The 21,421-nt window shown below is 32.0% G+C and overlaps 3 protein-coding genes and 2 long non-coding RNA genes across 55 annotated transcripts in view; 2 read left to right on the plus strand and 3 right to left on the minus strand.

Annotated features, from left to right (window-relative positions):
* The window catches only part of gtf3c5 (general transcription factor IIIC, polypeptide 5), a 678,526-nt gene that overhangs the window by 178,846 nt on the left and 478,259 nt on the right, over positions 1 to 21,421 (plus strand). The gene's annotated exons all lie outside the window — the stretch shown is intronic.
* Positions 833 to 4,039, minus strand: LOC100537030 (uncharacterized). Its single transcript, XR_222780.6, has 5 exons — positions 3,976 to 4,039; positions 3,111 to 3,230; positions 2,497 to 2,534; positions 2,314 to 2,406; positions 833 to 2,029 (listed from the first exon to the last, which is right to left on the minus strand). It is a non-coding gene; the product is annotated as an uncharacterized lncRNA (long non-coding RNA).
* LOC141379994 (uncharacterized) lies at positions 4,499 to 10,825 on the minus strand. The gene is made up of 3 exons (XR_012397187.1): positions 10,527 to 10,825; positions 8,437 to 8,831; positions 4,499 to 6,126 (listed from the first exon to the last, which is right to left on the minus strand). It is a non-coding gene; the product is annotated as an uncharacterized lncRNA (long non-coding RNA).
* On the plus strand, positions 14,390 to 17,613 carry cd8a (CD8a molecule). The gene is made up of 6 exons (NM_001040049.1): positions 14,390 to 14,475; positions 14,912 to 15,223; positions 15,969 to 16,061; positions 16,205 to 16,309; positions 16,821 to 16,860; positions 16,951 to 17,613. The coding sequence occupies exons 1-6, from the start codon at positions 14,427 to 14,429 to the stop codon at positions 17,000 to 17,002; spliced, it is 651 nt and encodes a 216-aa protein (NP_001035138.1). The 5' UTR covers positions 14,390 to 14,426; the 3' UTR covers positions 17,003 to 17,613.
* cast (calpastatin) overlaps positions 20,113 to 21,421 on the minus strand; it is an 89,720-nt gene continuing 88,411 nt past the window's right edge. For 50 of the 51 annotated variants that reach the window (XM_021468879.3, XM_073934823.1, XM_073934820.1 and 47 more), the window contains one exon: positions 20,113 to 21,314. The gene's annotated coding sequence lies outside the window, so the exon portion shown is untranslated. The remainder of the gene's footprint in view (positions 21,315 to 21,421) is intronic. The other variant, NM_001130591.2, reaches the window with a different exon arrangement.

The raw sequence follows: 21,421 nt of genomic DNA on the forward strand, positions 1-21,421 counted from the left end.
TAACATCACTACTTTCAGGTCTTCCTTGCAATTGCTACTTCCTATTTAACAACCCAGACTTTATTTTGTCTCACTATTTTTTAAGTTAATATTGAATTATTCTGACTTTTATTTGCAATTAAGAGTTTATAATGTTATTAAACTTTTTTCAAAAACTTTTTTCTCACAACTTTGTAGTCTATAGGCTAGGGTGCAAATTACATGGGGTTTAGGGGAGGATTGACCCCCCTAATTAATGCTTGATCCCCCCTGAAGGACATTAAAACAATTTGTATGGGGTACAGTCCTTTAAATAGTAAGACATGTTTTGCATCTTAAATTCTAATTCTAATGAAATAATAGATAATACAAATATACATTTGACCACCCCCCTATAATGGATTATACCATTGTGAATGCATAATATAAGCTGATAGACATGGTAAGCATTTACCAGACACTTTTCTTGTAAAATAGGTGTTTGTTTGTACATAGCCTGAAAGTAAAGTGCAATTAGATGCGTTGTTTGTATACACTCAAAAAAATGATTTGTTGGACTTACATAAAAAAAGAGTGTCAAGTGGTTCCACGTAACTGTGTTGAGTAGTTTCAACAAGTAACAATATAGTTGAATTAACTGAAGAAATTCAGGTAAAGTTTACAAAATATTCCTTAGTACATACAACCCAATTTAGATGTGTCATTATTACATTTTAGTTATATGTATATTTTACTTAGTAATGTTATGTAAAAATTATGAACTTTCAATATGTAAGGTGAACACTTTATTTTCTTTTTTTTATTCACTTTTAAAGTATGTGCTTTACAAGTGTAAAACCTAAATAATCAAACATTTTTAGAAACAAAATTAATTTATTTTTTTGCAAGGTTTTGCAACATACACCTAAAATCCATAAAACAATTTCAATTTCACAGGTCCTTTGAAACAAATTCTTTCAAAGTGTCTTTCAAAGTGTAACTGGCTTTAAGAATTTGAAATCTTAATTTGAAAAATTAAATACATGGAATGTTAAAATACTTATAAACTCTATTTCTGATCTTTACAATGAATAGTAAGAGTAACATTCAAACTGGCCTCGATTTTTGTAAACATCCACAAACGGGTGAAATAGCAGTTTGAAGAGGTATTTTTTATTTTTTTTTAAACACTTTGGTCAATAGTGAACATTCTTACAATGTGCTACTTTCTTCAAATACGAATTTAAAAAAGAAAATGTGCAAGGACATTATTTTTTTCAATACTGTCACGAAACGCTACATTGCTTAATTGCTGATATTTTAAAATGTTTAAGCGATTGTTAAAGTATACAACTGGCCTCTATTTATGACAACCCCCACCAAAATAACATTTCGCTTCAAAAAGACACAAAAAAAAATGTTTATTATTGACCAAAATGTTATTTTACTATGAGCAACTGCAAATAAAGCATTTTACTTGGAAAGAGAAAAGGGAAGTTTAAGGCAGGCAGCATGTCACAAACTGCCAGTGTTCAATTTTGTATATCTGAAATCGCTCGAGCCATTAGTAATGAAAAGATAAAAACTGACCTATAATCTTTGTAAATAACCAAACAATTTAGCCATTTAAAGTTGCAGAACTTCATTTAAAATTTTGGTGCCATCAACAAAGATAACATCACATTAATTTTAAAAACAGAAACAATTTAAATGTCACAAAAAAAGCTTCTTCCTCTATTTCTTTAATTTGTCCAGAATGATGTACTGATTCAGCCAAGTTTGTTCTTGAGTTCTTGAAGTCCCAGCAACACTTTGTGGAAAAATTCAGGTGTATTTCAGGTCTGAAGGATAACTGAGACTCAAGCTGTATATGACTCCCAAAAGAAGAGCACAAGCCTTGGTGACATCGCCAAGGTTCTGAAGCACTTTCACTCCCTCAACAATCAGTCCAACACCTGATGGTGGGTCACAGGCTTCTGCACCTTCAGGTCTGACGATGTAGATTATAAATGAGAGTATTGGCCATGTCTCTCTCTCTCTCTCTCTCTCTCTCTCTCTGAGTTTTTAAAGTCTGTGTAATATAAAACAGAAAAACAGTACCACTGTTAAGTCAGTTTTATTACATCAAAAATACAGATTGTAAATTTAGTGAATTTTGTATCAACTGTCCATTCCTCAATCTTTCACATAACGCACCTGCAGTGACTTACAAAACAACTTTACTGTGTTTGTTAGGGTTAGTCTGTACTTTTGATAACTCCAAGTTAAATATACTTTGTGTATTGATATTCCTTGATTATATTATGTGAATTTATGTGGTGGCATTTTAAACATTCACTGCTTGAAAACACTTACAGTATACTCCTTCATGAGGTTTTCATAATCTTCATTAAGATACAGAGAAAATGCTCTGAGAATGCAAGCTCTCCGAGTTGAGATGGAATCATTCTGTAGAAGAGACATTAAGTATAAACAATGAAAAAACACCATACTAAAGTGGAAATTATTTACAAGCATCTTAAAATACAGTTAACAAACCTCATCAATGGTAGCCATCACTTTTCAAATATTATGCCCTGCAATTCATAAAGGTAAAGTTGGTTTTATACTTGGATATAAAGACATTATATTATTAAGGAGAATTTCAGAAAAGTATTCTTTGCAAATTCTTAATTGGGAAATTATATTAGCAGCAAATGACTATCAAAGTACAACATTGTTCAGATTGAATTAGACCTGTGTTAATGTTGTTTAGAAGTCATACGTGCATGATAAATCTGATCAAATATTGAACGTAACATGGTAAACAATATAGAGACTGCTAAATGATAGAATGTGTGAATATAATTTATAATTTGTTACCTCTTTCTGCAATTCCTATAGAGGTAAAGTTGGTTTTATATTCTCACATTTGTTCATTTAGCAGTCTCTATATTGTTTACCATGTTACGTTGAATATTCGATCAGAATTAGCATGGGAGTATGGCTTGAAAACAACACTAACACTATTTATTTGACTGTGAACAATTTTGTACTTTGATAGAAATTTACTGCTAATATGATTTTGCTATTTAGAGTTTGCAAATAATACTTTTATGAAATTGTATTATTAAGGGGAAAGTCCGAATGTGTGAATATAAAACCAACTTTACCTCTATGCAATTCCTCCTCCTCTACGGGAGATGCTGGCCAGCTTGCTGGAGTAACTATCCAGTTTTGACATGTTTGAATTAGTGGGACAGAAGTGATTCAACAGCAAATTCAGCAGCAATCTGTAGATTTAAGACACAAGATTATAGTAAAGATAGCTTTCATACAAGGCACTGTATCACTGTTTTTTAGGTGGTTATGGATGTTACTAAAATATTTCTGACTCTATATTGCTGCAAGAACACATGGCAATTGAACTTGGCTAGAGTTACATTTGGATGTAACCCTGTGTTCTCATTTGCATGGACAGAGGTAAAGTTGGTTTTATATTCACACATTCGGACTTAATAATAAAATTTCATAAAAGTATTATTTGCAAACCCTAAATAGTGAAATCACATTTGCAGCCAATAACTATCAAAGTACAAAATTTTCACAGTCAAATAAACAATGTTAATTTTTTTTTTAAGTTATACTTGCGTGGTAATTCTGATCAAATAACTCAAAGTAACATGGTAAACAATAGAGACTTCTAAATGAACGAATGTGCAAATATAATACCAAATTTACCTCTATCTAAAATTAAGATGGCTGTGTAGCGCATTCCATGTTTTAAATTTACAGAGAAACTCAGAATAAGTGCATAAAAACGCGACCATAATGTCTATGCACTAATCTAGTCGTGACAGTTATTTTGCAGTCTTTGCACTGCCATGTGCTTTCCTTGAGAAACACGAGTCAGTATAACTAGCTAAAAATGCTAAAACTCAAAAGACTCTGAAATACACTGATAACATAAAATAACATAATTCTGTGAACACTTTTCCTAGCGATATTTAACAGTAAAGAGTTATAAAATACTCTTACCTGACAAAGCCACCATCTTCTACTCCTAAATGTCTGCCTTCCGTTCTGTTCCGGTGCTCCGCCCATAGGTAAGCTACGGTGTCCGCAAATATCCAAACTTAAGAGGGTTTTGCGATTTACTCCACAATGTTAAGTTGTCCAGTCAAACCCTTATTAGGTAAAGCCTACAGTACTCCATTTTTGTAGAAATAACATAGTTAACTTGTGTAAATTGAATTACTTTTATGTTTTATGTAATGTGAACAGGGATGGGTATAGTAAAACTAACAATAGGGAAAGTTCATTTTTTTGAGTGTAGTTTGATCTACGTTGAGCTCTGAAATGGCTAATCACAGGATATTGTAGGTCAGAATACATAAACTATCCCACAAAAAATTGGAAAATAAATATGTTGGATTAATAAAAAAGATGTCACTTAATTTGATTCACTGAAGTGTGTTTTACACAAAATAATATTACTGAAAAAGTTGACCACCCTGATCATCAACGTATAATTCGCACATTATAGGCCTATGGCAATTTTGCCAACTTTAGTTCTTATAATTTGCAATTTAAATATCCTAATTACATTTTTTTGTCTGAAATTTGAGATTACATCTTGACATTTATCTCAGAATTGGTTTTTTGCAATTATTTAGAGTTTTTCTTACAATTAAATTTTATTTCCTCATAATTGCGAGCTGTAAACACACACAAAAAAGGTTTCAAAACTGTAAATTAAACAAAAACAAAATATAAAAAACATTTCTGTGGCAGAAACAAGTATCCATATTTGTTAAAACAGCTAAATAACTAGAAAGGTCACAGTTCCCAAATAAAAAACAACAACTTTTATACATATTTTTATATTTTAATTCTATTATGGGAACCATATAATACACACAGTAATAACACATCTACAAAAATGGCAGAAAAAAAAACTACATAAACAAAACTAGATGATCTACATGACATTGTCCCATACATAACAATCTAAAACAAATAATAATACAAAAGGCCTGTGCCAAATAAACAAAATGTGGCTATGAGAGAAACTAGTGCCATTGACTGAATGTGCAGCTGTTCTTCCTGATACTTTGAGGCAAATGAATAAACCCCTTCCTGTGCAAGAAGACAGAAGATTATCTGTTTCGCATCGCTCCTTCAGCTTTGAGCTCCTCGGCGCAACACTGAAACAAAACCACCACAGAGAAACCACAGACCTTGCCGCACGGAGAGCGTCACAGGCACACAAGACCTCCATTACACTCTACGGTTACAGCATTTCACCATCACTTTAGCACACCTCTTATGTACTTTCACTAATTTACATGGAGAAGAAATCATCATGTGTGTAAGAAAAGAAGCATTGTGATGAAACCCTTTTACTCCTTTATTGATGGGAAGAAAATGAGAGATAAATGTTTGACTAAAAACATTGAAGCATTTTTATTTTGTCAGTGCTGGTGCAATACTGATGCATGCATCAACCGTTAATTTTAACAAAGCCCATTAAACCAGCACAAAACTACATTTGACAAATATTAGAGGTAATTTACAAATTTACAGTTCTTTCAATCTATCAATGTTAATGCAAGGCAAAATAAAAACAAAAAATATGTCTAAAATGTAGCACACATGCTGCTGGTTTAGCAGTTTTGTGGCTGTTTTTGGTAGAATACAGCAAATGTTACCAACACGTTTGTATCTATATATTGATTGTCAAAAATAAAAGGCATATTCATAAATGTTAAAGCATGTTTTTTGTTATTGTTGTTATATTGCAATTAGAAATCCTTTACTTCATATGCATGCATCTAACATTATTTATTTAAGTGAGATGCACAAAATGTGAAAGCACAAAACTACATCTGAGAAATCTTAGAGTAAACTGTGTCATCTTGAGTGTATAGTTACTTTAATCTATCTGTATTAAACACAAAATGTGGCACGTTACTCACAGCAAACATCAAAAAAGTCAATTTTATGTGTTAAACATGCTGTAAAATATATTCATCTACTCACAGATGCAAAGATAGATAAATAAATAAATAAATAAATAAATGTCTTGCACAAAGATATCCAGGGGAACAAAAGGAATGTTCTTATTCTTTGTAGCATCTTTTCTTTGTGTTCTTTCTTCTCTGTGCTGGTGACAAAACTCATGACAGACTGTAACAAGAAATACAATATGGTTAAGGAAGCCTAATGACATAGTTAAAATGTTTAGTTAAATATGCTTTAACAAAATAATTACACCATTTAATTGATTGAATTTAATATTCATACTTTAATATGATGTATAATGTAATATACATATCATAGAAATTTATATAATAGAAATTGATATATCAATATAAGTATATATTGATATAAGTATCTCTATTTTAGTATCACAGTTGATCCACAAAATACAAATTATTTGTCATTATTTTTTTCACAATTTCTATCCAATGTATATAAAATTAGTTTTGTGAGTTTTGGTGGACCTCGTCTTTTTAACCTACACACACACACACACACGCACGCACGCACGCACGCACGCACGCACGCACACACGCACGCACATGCACACACAACCACACTTAAAATTAACTGTATGTATAATTTACATAAAATAAACACACATGTATTTTTGTAAACATCCCAATAAACAGAATCATCAACCTGTGAAACAATACTAAAAATAAAGTCACGCAACTGTATTTCCATTTTAAAAAGTAAGAAAAACAAAAAAACATTAAATTAATTACCATTAATTTTATGAAACTTTCAGCCATCAGCCCTGTATACATAATTATAGAAGACATAAGAGAACTTTCCTATTTTGTCTATATTTGAAGAGTTCAGATGTAAAAACGCCATCTGAAATTTTCTCCTAAAATGAGCATTTTTCTCAGCCTCCTATGTTCATGTTCAAGTATTTCATTTTAAAGGCAATGAGAAGAGCTTATTGGTCATAATAAAAGTAGAATTTCTGAGCCTACACCCAAGAGTCTAAGAAAAATGCTAATATTTAGAGGTTTTTGCATCTCTTCATATAAAGTTACACTGAAATTTCAGGTTGATTCTACCAAAGTTATCTAAAGCATAAGAAAACAAATAACCTCTGAAAAAATAAAACACTTGTAGCAAAGCAACATTCAGACAAACAAACATTCTGTTTACTGCATTGCTGAACACATATGCCTATATTTTATATAAATCTACAGCCTCTGGGTTTAGATTACATCAAATGAACATTTGCAGAAAAAAGTTATTAAATGGCTATTATTATTTGAGCATTCTGATGTCAGAGATGTCAGTAAAGTTGACGAGCGCTCAATATTTCACACAGTATAAAGCAAAAAGAGCTATCACTGGGGTAGCACCTGTTTTGTACATTTTAGGAACTAATATTTACACTTCAGATGCTAATATGAACCTTTAAGCCACCAAAATTGACCCTTAAAAATATCTACTACTTAATAGTTTCCGTACTTTGTGTTTTCCATTTATTTACAGTTGTGAATTGCATTATTGGACCTTAAGCTCTGTTGACTTTTATTGTTAAGAATCTCTACAGTTTAATACTTCAGTAGTTTGAAATAATATAATGTCTAAGAAATAATACAGAGAGAAATGCGTCTGTAAAATAACAGAAAACTTACTGGCAGTTTTTTTAACAAGGTTTTGTATTGTAATACACAACACCAACCCAGACAATATATTACTTTAAACCAGGGATGTTCAAAGTTGGCCTATGGTAACCTTTGATTTGGCCCACCACCCAATCTGAGTAGAGAGGGAGAATAATGGGGATGGTTTATATATTGTCGTTTCAAATTTAATCTAACCTTTAATTATTTTTTTATTGTTAAGCTTAAAAAAAAAGCTAAGAGAAATTAAATATTTTAATGTTTAGTTTAAAACGCATATACTGTCACCCGACGAATAGAGAACAATGCAGAGACTTTGGTGAGCAAATCAAGGCAAAGGCAGATTCTGTTATGAATGTGATTGTTTATGTTTGTATTGCAATAAGTTATAATTAAAAACTTATACTGCAATAGTTAACAGAATTCAAAGCAATGTTTTTTACCTATTTTTAAATATTATGAAATAAATTTTAACTTTATTTTGGCAACTTTACTGTAAAATAGTTTGGTATTTTTACCTTCGGCCCATGGCTCTCAATAATAATAGCTTTTTTGCCATAAAAAAGCTGTTTTAAACTATTAGAAATGTTACTAAAAGTCACTTTTTCGAAAGTTAAAAGTTGTTAGCAGAAAGATCAAAGTCCCATAATGCGAATCAAAAGCATAAATAAACAGGGAAAAATAAATAAATAAATAACAACACATTATATTTTGTCACAAACATGAAAAACTGCTAATTTACAGATATTTTTTTATCGTGTAGATACAAATTTTTAAAGGGGACCACCACAGTGACACCTTTTTTACATTTATTTATAAGACATGATAAATCAAAACTACTTACATCAGTTTAAGAAGTAATCTGATCTCCAGACTGATGGATGCAGGGTCTGAATGGTGCAGCGACTGAAAGGCTGTTTTGACTGGAGTGGGCTGTATGATTTCTAGCTTCATGTAATATTCCTCTGTTGTGGTGTGCTGGAGGATGATGAGCTGGTCTTCTTCCTCTAAGGATTCCCCATGCAGGTAACCCCAGACGTCCCCCTCACCTGGTCTGTGTTTTGGGTCTCTAAGATGGGGTTCTTTCGGTGAGTCAGACAGGGATCCCCAGGTAAGAAATCAGTGGATGATGAGAAATTAGCCAAACTGAGAAAGTGACTCAAAACTGTTGGGGGGCTCATGGAAACTGAAGGTGGACCATCTCTCCGTTTGACTGAAGGTTTTCCTGAACACCCACACCTGCAAGATATAAAAAACACAGAGTCTCCCTGTTATATGTGTGATGTTCACCCACTAGGTCACTTTCATATTATTATTATTTTTTAGGTATTTTGATGCTTTAACTAGTGCATCTTGTAAAACCAACAGGCTACTAGAGTTTATAAAATACATTCAAACATGTGACCCTGGACCACCTAACAGTGTTTGAAAATTAGATTTATACACCACCTGAAAGCTGAATAAATAAGCTCTCCATTGATGTATGGTTTGTTATAGGACATTACTAGTCTGCTAACTATTTGGAAATCTGTAATTTAAGGGTTTAAAAAAGAAGGGAAAAAATGAGAAAAATCACCTTTAAGCTGCTAAATTGTGAGAGAAATGGATTTGTATGTAAATTAGGGTTTTGTTTTTTTTTTGTTTGTTTTGAGGTTTTTATTGTTGTTGTTATTGTTTCTTTTTTTCTTTTGTTTTTTTAATGTTAATTTTTCTCAAATGACGTCTATATGTGTTGTGATCTAAAAACAAATATATATATATATATATATATATATATATATATATATATATATATATATATATATATATATATATATATATATATATATATATATATATATATATATATACATATTATTATTTTTTTAATGTACTTTTCCAGACGCTTTGTGACAATTTAGACACCAATATTATTACTTATAGATGGAATGTTTGCCTTGTTTCTTTTCTTTTCTTTAATATTATTTCGGTCTTGAAATTGTGTATTTATTTATTTGGTAAATTAATGGTTAGCGATTTTGCTATTATTGTATCTGATTTGCTTTTGTAGAACATTTGGACCTTCTTTGTGAAACTTGTCTCTTATTATATCTCTGAAAGCACACTGTGCGTTCGTCTTGATGACTTTAAATGAACATTTAAAAAAAAAAGCTATGAGATATCTGACATTAAAAAAAGACTCAATAAATGAATTTAAATTCAAATAATCCTAAAACAAAAAAGCTAAAAAGTCTCAATTAAATGCTTAGCAATGCACATTACTAATTAAAAATATACATTTTTGACATTTTACTCTTAACAGAATCTTCATGGAACATGATTTTTTTGGCTCAAACAATGTTTTTTAACTATACCCAAATGCACCTGTTTTAAAAAAATATTATTTATGTGTTTATTAAAATTATTTTTTATGCAATACAATACAAGGGGGTTAATCATCAAAAATACCTTTAGCAGACTACAAAGTTTAAGGGCTTTTTTAAATGACAAACATAAATGTCATCCCATAACTTTTTGAAAATTTGCATAAATATGTTCCAATATGTTCACACAAGGTACAAACATTACAATCCATATTAAATTTATGAAATGTACCCATGTTACATTAGGCTGGTTTTGTGGTTCAGGGTCACATATGAAAATGAATAGGCTACATATGACTACAACAAATCAAATATGTGACTATATGAACGCAAAAAAGTTAAATATATTTCATACTTTATTTAATTACTTGTCATACATATTACATAATGTGAAAGTAATCATTTTAAAATATATATTTTATTATAATATACTCAAATGAGACTTTCTAATAAAAACGCAAATGTTTCAAAGAACTTAAATGATAATAATTTAATCAGCGCTTCTATTCGTCAGCTTATCTGTATCTCTGTGTGTGCGTGTTATACTAAAATTTATATAGGCCCTACATACATTTAAATGGTTTGTAGCAGTGTTTATATCAGTGTTTTAAATCCTGATGAGGTTCGTCAGCAGACTTGTTCCTTTTTGTTGTAGTTGTTGCTAATGTGACAATCTCATATTTCCATTATCCATATTCATGACCTATGCGAATGTTACGTTAATTTCCAGGCGACGTCAGAGCACATGACGTCAGAGAGCGTGTTGCGACATCAGGAGGAAAGGGGGCGCTGTTGTTCCTGAACTTTCTTCATTCTCACCCTTCACATGATCTGAGGACCCGATCACCGCTCACAAAAACAGCGCTGGTCTGACCTGAAGAGAAGTAGAGAGCTTTCAAGACTATAAACATCTTTCCATTCTTTTTATGAATCTATATAGGAATTTGTATGACGTCAGGTGAACCCGCAAACATTTTTGAGCTTTAAAGATATCACAAACAAGCTTAAAGGGATATTTCACCCAAAATCCGTCATTATTTACTCATCATTTATTTGTTTCTAACATTTATGAGTTTCTTTCTTCTGTTAAACACAAAAGAAGATATTTCGAAGAATACTGGAAACCTGTAATCATTAACTTTCCACAGTATTTGTTTTTCCTACTATGAAAGTCGGTGGTTACAGGTTTTCAGCTTTCTTCAAAACATCTTTATTTGAGTTCAACAGAAGAAAGAAACTCATCCAGGTTTGGAATCATTTGAGGGCGAGTAAATAGTGAGTGCATTTTCATTTTTGGGTGAACTATCGTGTTAACATTTCACAGATTAACTTCAAAAATCCCAACAACTATAGGTTTATATACAAGTAGGTTTTCTCTAATTGAATTTATTGTATACATTTGCACTTCATGTAGGATATTACTAGCCAAGGTTCCTATTATGTGGGGAAAGCATATTGATTACTTAATCAGAAAAGTAAACAAAACTAAAGCCAAGTGTGCTAAGAATTCTTCATTATTATTTCCAAGTATATTTCAGACTTGTTTAGGCCAAATAAACATTTCTGTCAGTATTTAATCAAGTAACTATAAGCAGAGGACTGAAAGTATGCATACTTTCTTGTTTGTAGTTTAAAGAAGCATACTAACAAACTATAATAACATTAAGCATAACAGCATTGTAAATTATGCATGAGTGTAGGACTTCATAATATTGGCAAAATGTAACATTGCAATTTTTTTTATATTTTGTGATATACAGTTGAAGTCAGATTTATTAGCCCCTAATTATTAGCCCCCTGATTATTTTTTCCACAATTTCTGTTTAACGGAGAGCAGATTTTTTCAATATGTTTCTAAACATAATAGGTTTAATAACTAATTTCTAATTACTGATTTCTTTTATCTTTGCCATGATGACAATACATAATATTTTAGTAGATATTTTCAAGACACTTCTATACAGCTTAAAGTGACATTTAAAGGCTTAACTAGGTTAATTAGGTTAACTAGGCAGGTTAGGGTAATTAGGCAAGTTATTGTATAGCGATGGTTTGTTCTGTAGACTATCAAAAAAAAAAATGGCTTAAGGGGCTAATAATTTTGACATTAAAACGGCTTTTGAAAAATTCACAACCGCTTTTATGCTAGTCAAAATGGAACAAGACTTTTTCCAGAAAAAATATATTATTAAACATACTGTGAAAGTTTCCTTGCTCTGTTAAACCTGTTTTAAAAAAAAAAAATAAAATAATCAAAGGGGGGCTAATAGTTTTGCCTTCAACTGTATATTGCCATTTGAATACAATTAGAATAAAGTTAGATAAAATGTTTTTCTAACAGTATTAAATTACAGTAACTGAATGATAAAAACAATTCAATAAAATTAATTGTAGTTAAGGACACAAATGGTACAATTTCTTATACCTGAATGTTTTTAAAATCATTATACAATTCCAGGCATCAATCTTAACATTTCCTATATCCTGCGATGTTTCTATTGCATACAGTATGATCACATTGCGATATCCATGCTGAAAAGATATATTGTGCAGTCCTAGATGTATCTGTAAACAATTTATTTCCTGACAAAAGGACCTGTATGATTAAACGACATTGGAAGAAGCAGAAAAGTATTTTTGTAAACAAGGTCTGTATACATGCATCAATTCAGAATTCTTACTAACGTACTGGATTGGTACTTTAATATAGGCCTACTTGTAATACTTTTGACAAAATTGGCCTCTTTTTTATGATAAAATAATATATACTTTATGTAACAGTAGAAAAATACAAAGTACAAACTAGTTTGAATTTTAATCTTTTGCAATTTTAAATACCCATAGTTTAGTTAATTAACACAGATTTTAGATAATGACAATATTTTAGACTGATGTCAGTAAACTTTGAGCAAGAGGTACAAAAAAAGTTTACCTTAATCTTATTTTTAGTTTAAAAGCAGTATGTATACACACACACACACACACACACAGCCACACACACACACACACGCCCTTTTGTTGTAAGGCATATACATGCATAGCAGCACTAGAAGGAAATATATTTCCTGGTTTAAGGACTTTTGCAAGTGAATGAGACAAAAAAAGCATAAAAGGCATGCGAATATCTGCATTGTTTTGTTGAGCATAAATAGACCTTCAAAAGTAAACAAATGCATCTCGTGGATGCCAAAACATTCCGTGCATACATTTATAATGGCCTTTGTACAACCTAACGTCACCATTTCAAAGCTGCGTGAACGCGTTTAGAGGGCCCCTCGCGCACATTCAGCCCCAGCCAGTGTGTGTGTGTCACCTGCCGTCTGATGATGAAAGTCTTGAGGCTCGTACTTGCAGACCCCCTTCAGGTGCACGAGAGCACACGCTGCACCACTGTACAGACACTGTATCAAAACAACCACCACCTGCTTTATACTGCAGCGCTATTTAATCGTACACATTCAGCCAAATGTTTTTGTTTCACACATTATCTATCTATCTATCTATCTATCTATCTATCTATCTATCTATCTATCTATCTATCTATCTATCTATCTATCTATCTATCTATCTATCTATCTATCTATCTATCTATCTATCTATCTATCTATCCATCTATCCATCTATCTATCTATCTATACTGTTAACAATTTCCCGTAGAATCTACAGTAACTTACTGGCAGCAGATCTCCAGTAACTTACTTTAAATCAATTACAGCAAAAATGTGTGTATGTATTTACTGTAAAATATGCAGTAAATTCCACAATGCCAGTTTAAAATACAGTAGCATACTGCATAACTGTCCTACATTTAAAATACTGTTCATATTTAGTTAAATACTGTGTAATTTACAAAAATTGTTAGCAGAGTATCTGTCGTTTAGAGAGTTAAGCTTATTCTATGCTATGCAATGTCTATGCAAATGTTTATATATATTTTTATAATTATAAATATATAAAGATTCACTACAATAAAAACTGTAATTTAGACTGAAAATTGTTGAAACTATGTGAAAATGTATCTAATTACTTGATCTATATTTGTAATAATTTTTGTGAGGTTTTTACAAAGGTAAATATTTATTTCACATTTATTTATATCAATTTATTTTAAATATTACTTTTTATTTACATTTTTTAAAAATATTTTATAATATTCATTTTTAATATTATTTATGTCCAACATATCTCTCATAATTTTCTAAACATATTTGTCTGTTTGTGGTTTTTCAAGCTTATTTCATTAATTATTATTATTTTAAATAATATTTTAAAAATAGATTTTTACGTCACGTTAATGAAGTTCTTTTTAATTTAATTTCCTCAGTACAATTTCTTAGAGCTTGTACAGTGACAATGAAGTATTGGGAGGGGCAGACGGGAAGATTTTTTTTTTTTTTTTGTGCATCCTTTCAGTAGTTTTGTTCCTGTTGTTGAACAAGATCTTGAATGCTTGTGCTGGAAACTGGAAAAAATGTATCAAATATCCACTGGATTTTGTGTGATTTTATCCCTCTTCTATGGTGAGTTGAACATTTTCTCATATTTTATTGTAGTTACTTTAATTTTAAACGTTTTTAAAAAGTTAAAAGTGTATAGGAGCGAAAGATTGTGTACGATCATGTTAAAGGGTGCCACATTTAGCTTCGATAAATGTAATATTTGCACATTTTAATATACAACAGATTTATAATCTTTAATTGTAGATAAAATGCAGGTACTACTTTTTGAATTATTATTGTTATCATTTTAAAAAATTAAGCATAAACTTCTCAACATTGAAACACCATCAATATTATGACACAACATATGAATTCTGATTAAATCGTTGTTATTTATTAGGCATTCAGCATGAAATATCTGTTCTCCTCACTCTATTGACTTCTAAACACAAATGATTTCTGTTTTGTATAGTATTGGTTCCTTCATGAATTTAAAACTTTTATTTTCTGTTTCCAGGATGCTCAGCAAACTTCCATCAAGAGCATAGCACCGTAGAAGTTAATTGTAACCCTAAAACGTCAGGCACCATAACATTCATGTTTCAAATAAGCAGTACAGGTGCAAACTGTTTATTAATCGCAAAGCAGACGGAAGTCAAGCATAATGCAAATTCGAAAAAATATAGTGGGCACATCGACAGCAACGGTAATTTAAATGTCAAAATTAAGTATTTTGCAAAAAGGACAGACAGCGGACTATACGTCTGTGCAACCATGAACAACAATAAACTCTTCTTCGGAGAGGTGACTAAAATTCAAGGAGTACCAGGTGGGCTTTTTATTATTCACTTTTAGATATTGTTAAACCAGAAAAACTGACCATGTCTGCATTTGTCAGTTAAATTGATATGAGCACTGTAAAAATATGTTTGCCTTGTTTTGGAGAAGCAAAAACGATTCATTTTATATTTTTGCTACCTCACTTCATTTTCATATTCATTTATTACCCTTGATAAAAAAAAAAAAAAAATTTAGAAATTAAGATTTTTACATCACACACACGCAGTAAAATTGCTGGGTTCCACATATTAATTCATGTTGTCCCAACACAAATTGATTAAGTTATCTTAATTCACATAATACCATTAAGTTGTTACCATAAAAAAACTCAAGATTTGTGTTGATTTAGCTAATTTTATATAAATAGTTTGAACAAGCAGCAAATATACGTTTTGAGTGTAAGTTTTCTATTTCTGGGGTTTGTTAAGTAAAGTCATAGCAATGCATGTTACGAACCAAAACTGTAGTTTATATATTTACAGTAAAAAAATATCCTCAAAGAACTTGATCTTTACTTAATATACTAATGATTTTTGGCATAAAAGAAAAAAATTATAATATTAGCCTATACAATGTATATTTTTGGCTATTGTCAAAAAATAACGTGCAACGCAAGATACAAGTGCTCCAGGGTCAGGTTTAATTTATGATCTTAAATTTTAAAAGTTATTTTTTGCATAACTAGTTCACAATAGGATAAAAAATGCTTATTAAATTTTTTTTTGTTTTTTCAGATCCAGTAACACAAGGTCCAAAAATGATTCAAACAACACTGAAGCCTGTTGTTAAGACTACGATGATAAAGCAGTGTGTATGTGACGAAAAAGGTTTGTCGCCCTGCTTCTATAAAATAATATGTACACTTTTTATTGTTAGAGTTGTATTTTAGAGCCAATTCTTATTGACTAGATATATTTACATAATATTAAGGCCTTGAATATTGATTATGAGGTGTCAATTTTTTTAACAGGAGCAAAGCCCATGTTGAAATGTGAGACTTGGATATTCACATCTCTGGTCGGAGGTTGTGGACTTTTCCTCGTTCTGCTGATCGCAACCATTGTGTACTGTAACCGTAAGTCTTATGCACATTTTTAATCTTGCCAATACACTGTACAAAATGTTGGGTTCCACACAGTTCCTCCATGTTGTCCCAACACAAATACATTACGTTAACTTAATCATTTTACAAATTTAAGCAGATTGAACATAAAACAATTAAGTTGTCCAAAATAAATTGAGAAGCGTATTGTTTCAACTGATTGTAAAGTAAATTGAACCAGCAGCAAAATAAATGTTTTGAGTGTAGATGGAGATATAAACTGCTTCCAGAATGAGCACAGAGAAACAAATGTTACAATGTGAAACAAAAAACATGAATAAACATATTTCTATTTTAAAGATTTTAATGATGATTATCTAATACTAATCATATGAAGAAGGGACTGATCGTGCAAGGTCACTCGTTCAGAATTAGCTTTACAGATTTGCAATCTAATCATGCATTTCCACACATATATTAATATAAAATAATATTCATCATCTTCATTATATTAATAATAATAAAAAATTGTGTTTTTCTTTAGGTTTAAGAACAAGACGATGTCCCCACCATTACAAAAGGCAGTAAGTCTTGCATATCTTTGTTTCACTCTGCAGAAATAAATAAATTACAGCTTCTGTAACAATCAAATTTTATTTTATTCATTCTTTTAGACCTCGAGGCCCACCTGCAGGTCATGCGAAAATGCCCACCAGCCACTTCTAGCTCCAGTAGAGATGACCAAAGTCCAGTATTGGCTATAGATATCATTGATTTAGTTTTCTTCTCAACAAGTACAATTACAATCAGTTTCCTCCTTTATGATTATTCAGTCTGTAGTCTTTTAGTCTTACCAAATGTTGTAAAAAAACAAAACCATTGTGCTCTAGCAGACCTTTTTATTATGTCTTTGCATTTTTCCACATAAGAATGTTTTCTTTTATGGATGTTGATCGTTTTAATATGTTGCCGGTGAAATGTTTTATGTTTTGCTTCTTATTTGGGGTTCAAAGTAAAAAAAAATGAATTTTGGTATAGCTTTAAATTACATGCTTAGCCAGATGATATGTATTATAATCTGTTTAAAAGAGAAATCTGCCATCTGCTGGCTGATACAATGTAAAGAGCCTCGGTTTATTGTTTTATTTTACATGCTAAGCTTCTTTGCTTTACAGTTTCAGTTTACTTTAATGCATTGACCTGTATAGAAATAACACAATGCAAAAGCCTGTGGAATGACAATCATACTATTAATCACTCTAAATGATAAACAAATCGGATTGTATTTGCATGCACATTATAAAAGGCAAATAAACAAAAACATGCTTAAGTTTTTATTTTTTGTTTTGAAAAGATAATCCTCCACAGTCCACAATGAATAATGATGGCCTATCTGAATACTCTGTGAGGAGCATCATGATATCTTCAACATTTTTTTGCGGTAGCCCTACAACAATCGCAACTGAACTAAAATGAAAGCGAAAGATTGAGTTTCACACCACTTAATGTTAACACTGCCAACTTAATGCTTCTGAAAGGCACATTTGAAACCTCGCGTTAACAATTCACATTTAACTTTTGAAATCAAGTGAAGTAAAAGTGCTATACAGGAAGGCCTAATTTCCTAGGTTTTAGCAACGAGGACATTAAAACTTGAATATGTAATTATAAAAAAAAGATAAATAGCCTATAAAAGAAAACATTTCTATATATCCATCTGTTTTTGTCCTTAGTAGAGAAAGAATTTTATTTTCCAGTCTGTTTACAGGTGTAAGAATATTCAACTGACCCTGTAACTCAAAATTTGATTTTTTAGGTATTTAGGCATCTTTAACCATTTAGTGGTCACCAAACTTGTTCCTGGAGGGCCGATGTCCTGCAGATTTTAGCTCCAACCCTTATCAAACACACCTGAACAAGCTAATCTTACTAGGTATACTTGAAACATCCAGGCAGGTGTGTTGAGGCAAGATGGAGCTAAACCCTGCAGGGACACCGGCCCTCCAGGACCAGGATTGGTGACCCGATTTACACCATTTGCTTGAATATATGTTATTCACATCTTGACCGTCAGTAAATATATTATTACTATACGATAATATATTATTATTAATATTATATATTATTAGTACTAAAGGCACAGTGAAAATACCATAGAGGAAAATACTTATCTTTCACGCCGCTGTTGTTAACTGTTTGGCGCCATCTTGAGACTGATTAACGATTACTTCAAGGAAAGCGAGCTGTGAGCTGCATTTCATCAGCTGTTTTTGTTTCTGTCGGATTTACGTTTAATTAAAGAGTTAACAAATGATTACAGTTCAGATTAATCTTTTGTATTTATTTCTATGAATAGCCGTCGTCAGACTACTACTGATGCCAGCCATGCAGTAAACGCCTGACATGGATGTATGCCTAAAGCTGGGGTGTCCAAACTCGGTCCTGGAGGGCTGGTGTCCAGCTGAGTTTAGCTCCAACTTGCTTCAACACACCTGTCAGGAAGTTCCTAGTTTATCTAGTAAGAGCTTGATTAGCTGGTTTAGGTTTGTTTGATTAGGGGTTGGAGCATTGGTTTGAAATGGGTTGAAAAAATCAGCTTTCACATTCATTCATTGTCAAATTAAGTAATTTTTTCTTATAGAACACAATTTTTTTTTTAAACCATGTACATTCTCCCCATGTTAGGCTACAGAAACCAATTAAACGGCATTTCAGTGTAAGTTTTAGCCTACATACCAAAAACGCTTGTTGATAATAAAATAATTTGATCACATTAAATTAAAAATGTAATTATGCTATATAAACCTTTAACAGGCATCATAACCTGGTTGACCTTTTATGCACAGGTTACTATTATTTTAATTGCAATGACCATCAGAGTTGTGCCAGGTGAGTAGTGGCGCAGTGGGTAGTGCTGTCACCTCACTGCAAGAAGGTTGCTGGTTCGAACCTCGGCTCAATTGGTGTTTCTGTGTGGAGTTTGCATGTTCTCCCCGCCTTCGCGTTTCCTCCAGGTGCTCTGGTTTCCCCCACAGTCCAAAGACATGCGGTACAGGTGAATTGGGTAGGCTAAATTGTCCCTATAGTGAATGAGTGTGTGTGTGTGGATGTTTCCCAGAGATGGGTTGCGGCTGGAAGGGCATCCGCTGCGTAAAAACTTGCTGGACATGTTGGCGAAGACTTCACTTTTAACTTCTCTTTCTTGTTGGGTCAGTGTATGATCAGAAGCGCAATATGCAAGCATCATATTGCTTGTAGAAAATGAAAACTACTGTGGGAAATAGGTGATTAAAATCAGTTATTTTTTTGGTGCATAAATGTGTTCTTGGAGCTTCACACGATTACAGATAAACCACTGAAGGCATGTAAAGTATTGACAATGGTTTTGGTTTCTTTACTGTACATCAACCATCTCCACTGCTGTCTAAGAAGGATAAGGGAGCTCCCGGACTTCATCTTAAATATCTTAATTTGTGTTTCGATGAATGATCATAAAGGTCTCAGGATTGGAACGACATGAGGGTGAGTAATTAATAACAGAACTTTCATTGTTGGGTAAACTAATCCTTTAAGAACCACTGGTGGGCAGGGCTAAACAAGCAGTGGAGGCGGGATTTAGCACACTATTAGTGTTCTATTCATCAGGTCTAATCATGGGTTGAATTGAACATTTTAAGAGGAACACTGATTATATACTGTAAACAACACACACACACACACACACACACACACACACACACACACACACACACACACACACACACACACACACACACACACACACACACACACACACACACACACACACACACACAAAATAGATATCCAAGCCGCAATCATCAATACATCTTTATTTGCATAAAGATTTAAAGAACTGAATATTCCAAAACAAAAAGGTCTTATATTTTTCATTAGTTCAAATTTGTTTTGTTGTTTTAAAGAATAAAAATCCCTTCTTAAAAATACCGTCCTGTTACAATTAATAGCACACAACATCTCTAAATGCTCCAGGAAAACCTGTCTGCATCTGTTAAACATTAAGGAACAGCAAAACCTATGGAAGAAACTGCTGGGTTCAAAGGTCATACTTTGGTTTCTATCAGCTCTGGATGTAATATGAACACTTTAAAGTCCATAACGGCAATGTTGTGGCCACCCTTAAAACCAACACAACCGATTGAAAAAAAAAAAGCTAAAGATTCAGTTTTCCCCACCACTTCTAATGCAACACCTTTCAACCTATACTGTAAAATACATTTAAAATTGATTTGTAACCTACAACAATCTCCAAATTCATGTGGAACTAAAATAAAAAGTTTTCCAAATGATCCTCTAACACTTATGATGACGACAGGCACGTTTAGTGTTTGCAAAGTTATTACATTTGTTTTTTCGAAAGCATCCTTGTAAGTGCACTTCAGGAAACGAAAAATAAAAGAAACACCTCCCAAGCAAACCTTTTTTTTTGACTAGTGTCATTAACCAGACATACAACAGCATTCAAAAAGCATCATAATCACGGTAATCCATTGCCATTTCTGTACTGACTGTAAACAAATTTATAACCTACAGTATACACCATCTCTGTACACAAGGGTCTCCACAGATCTTCACACAGGAAGATGCTAGAGACCCCCAGTATAGATGATTAATATATATATATATATATATATATATATATATATATACACACACACACACACACACACACACACATATACACACACACATGGCATAGTTTATTTTTTTTTACCATTGAATAATGACCAGAGAACCATACATGCACTCGATGTAAACACCATTCTGTATATACATGTTCTGTCAGCCATGAAGAGATTAATGATCGCTATGATTTTTGCTTTGCTTTAGAAGAAAAGAGAAGGGGGCTCTAAGAACGTGTAAGTGTCTCTGTGCAGTTCTATATATATATATATAATTTTTTCATTTTTGTTTCATTCCATGTCCATCATAAAATATTTTTCTTGTCCGAGCAGCTCCCTTTAATGGTTTCTTGTGTTAGGGATGACACATCATAAATCTGAAAAATAAATGAATACATCACACTGATTAGGTTAAACCTTGACAAATATGTATTATTGTTGTGATCACTGGCAATCTGGCAGTTACAGATCGCTGGAGAACCAC

This window comes from Danio rerio, chromosome 21 (assembly GCF_049306965.1).
Source record: "Danio rerio strain Tuebingen ecotype United States chromosome 21, GRCz12tu, whole genome shotgun sequence".
Classification (NCBI taxonomy): Eukaryota; Metazoa; Chordata; class Actinopteri; order Cypriniformes; family Danionidae; genus Danio; species Danio rerio.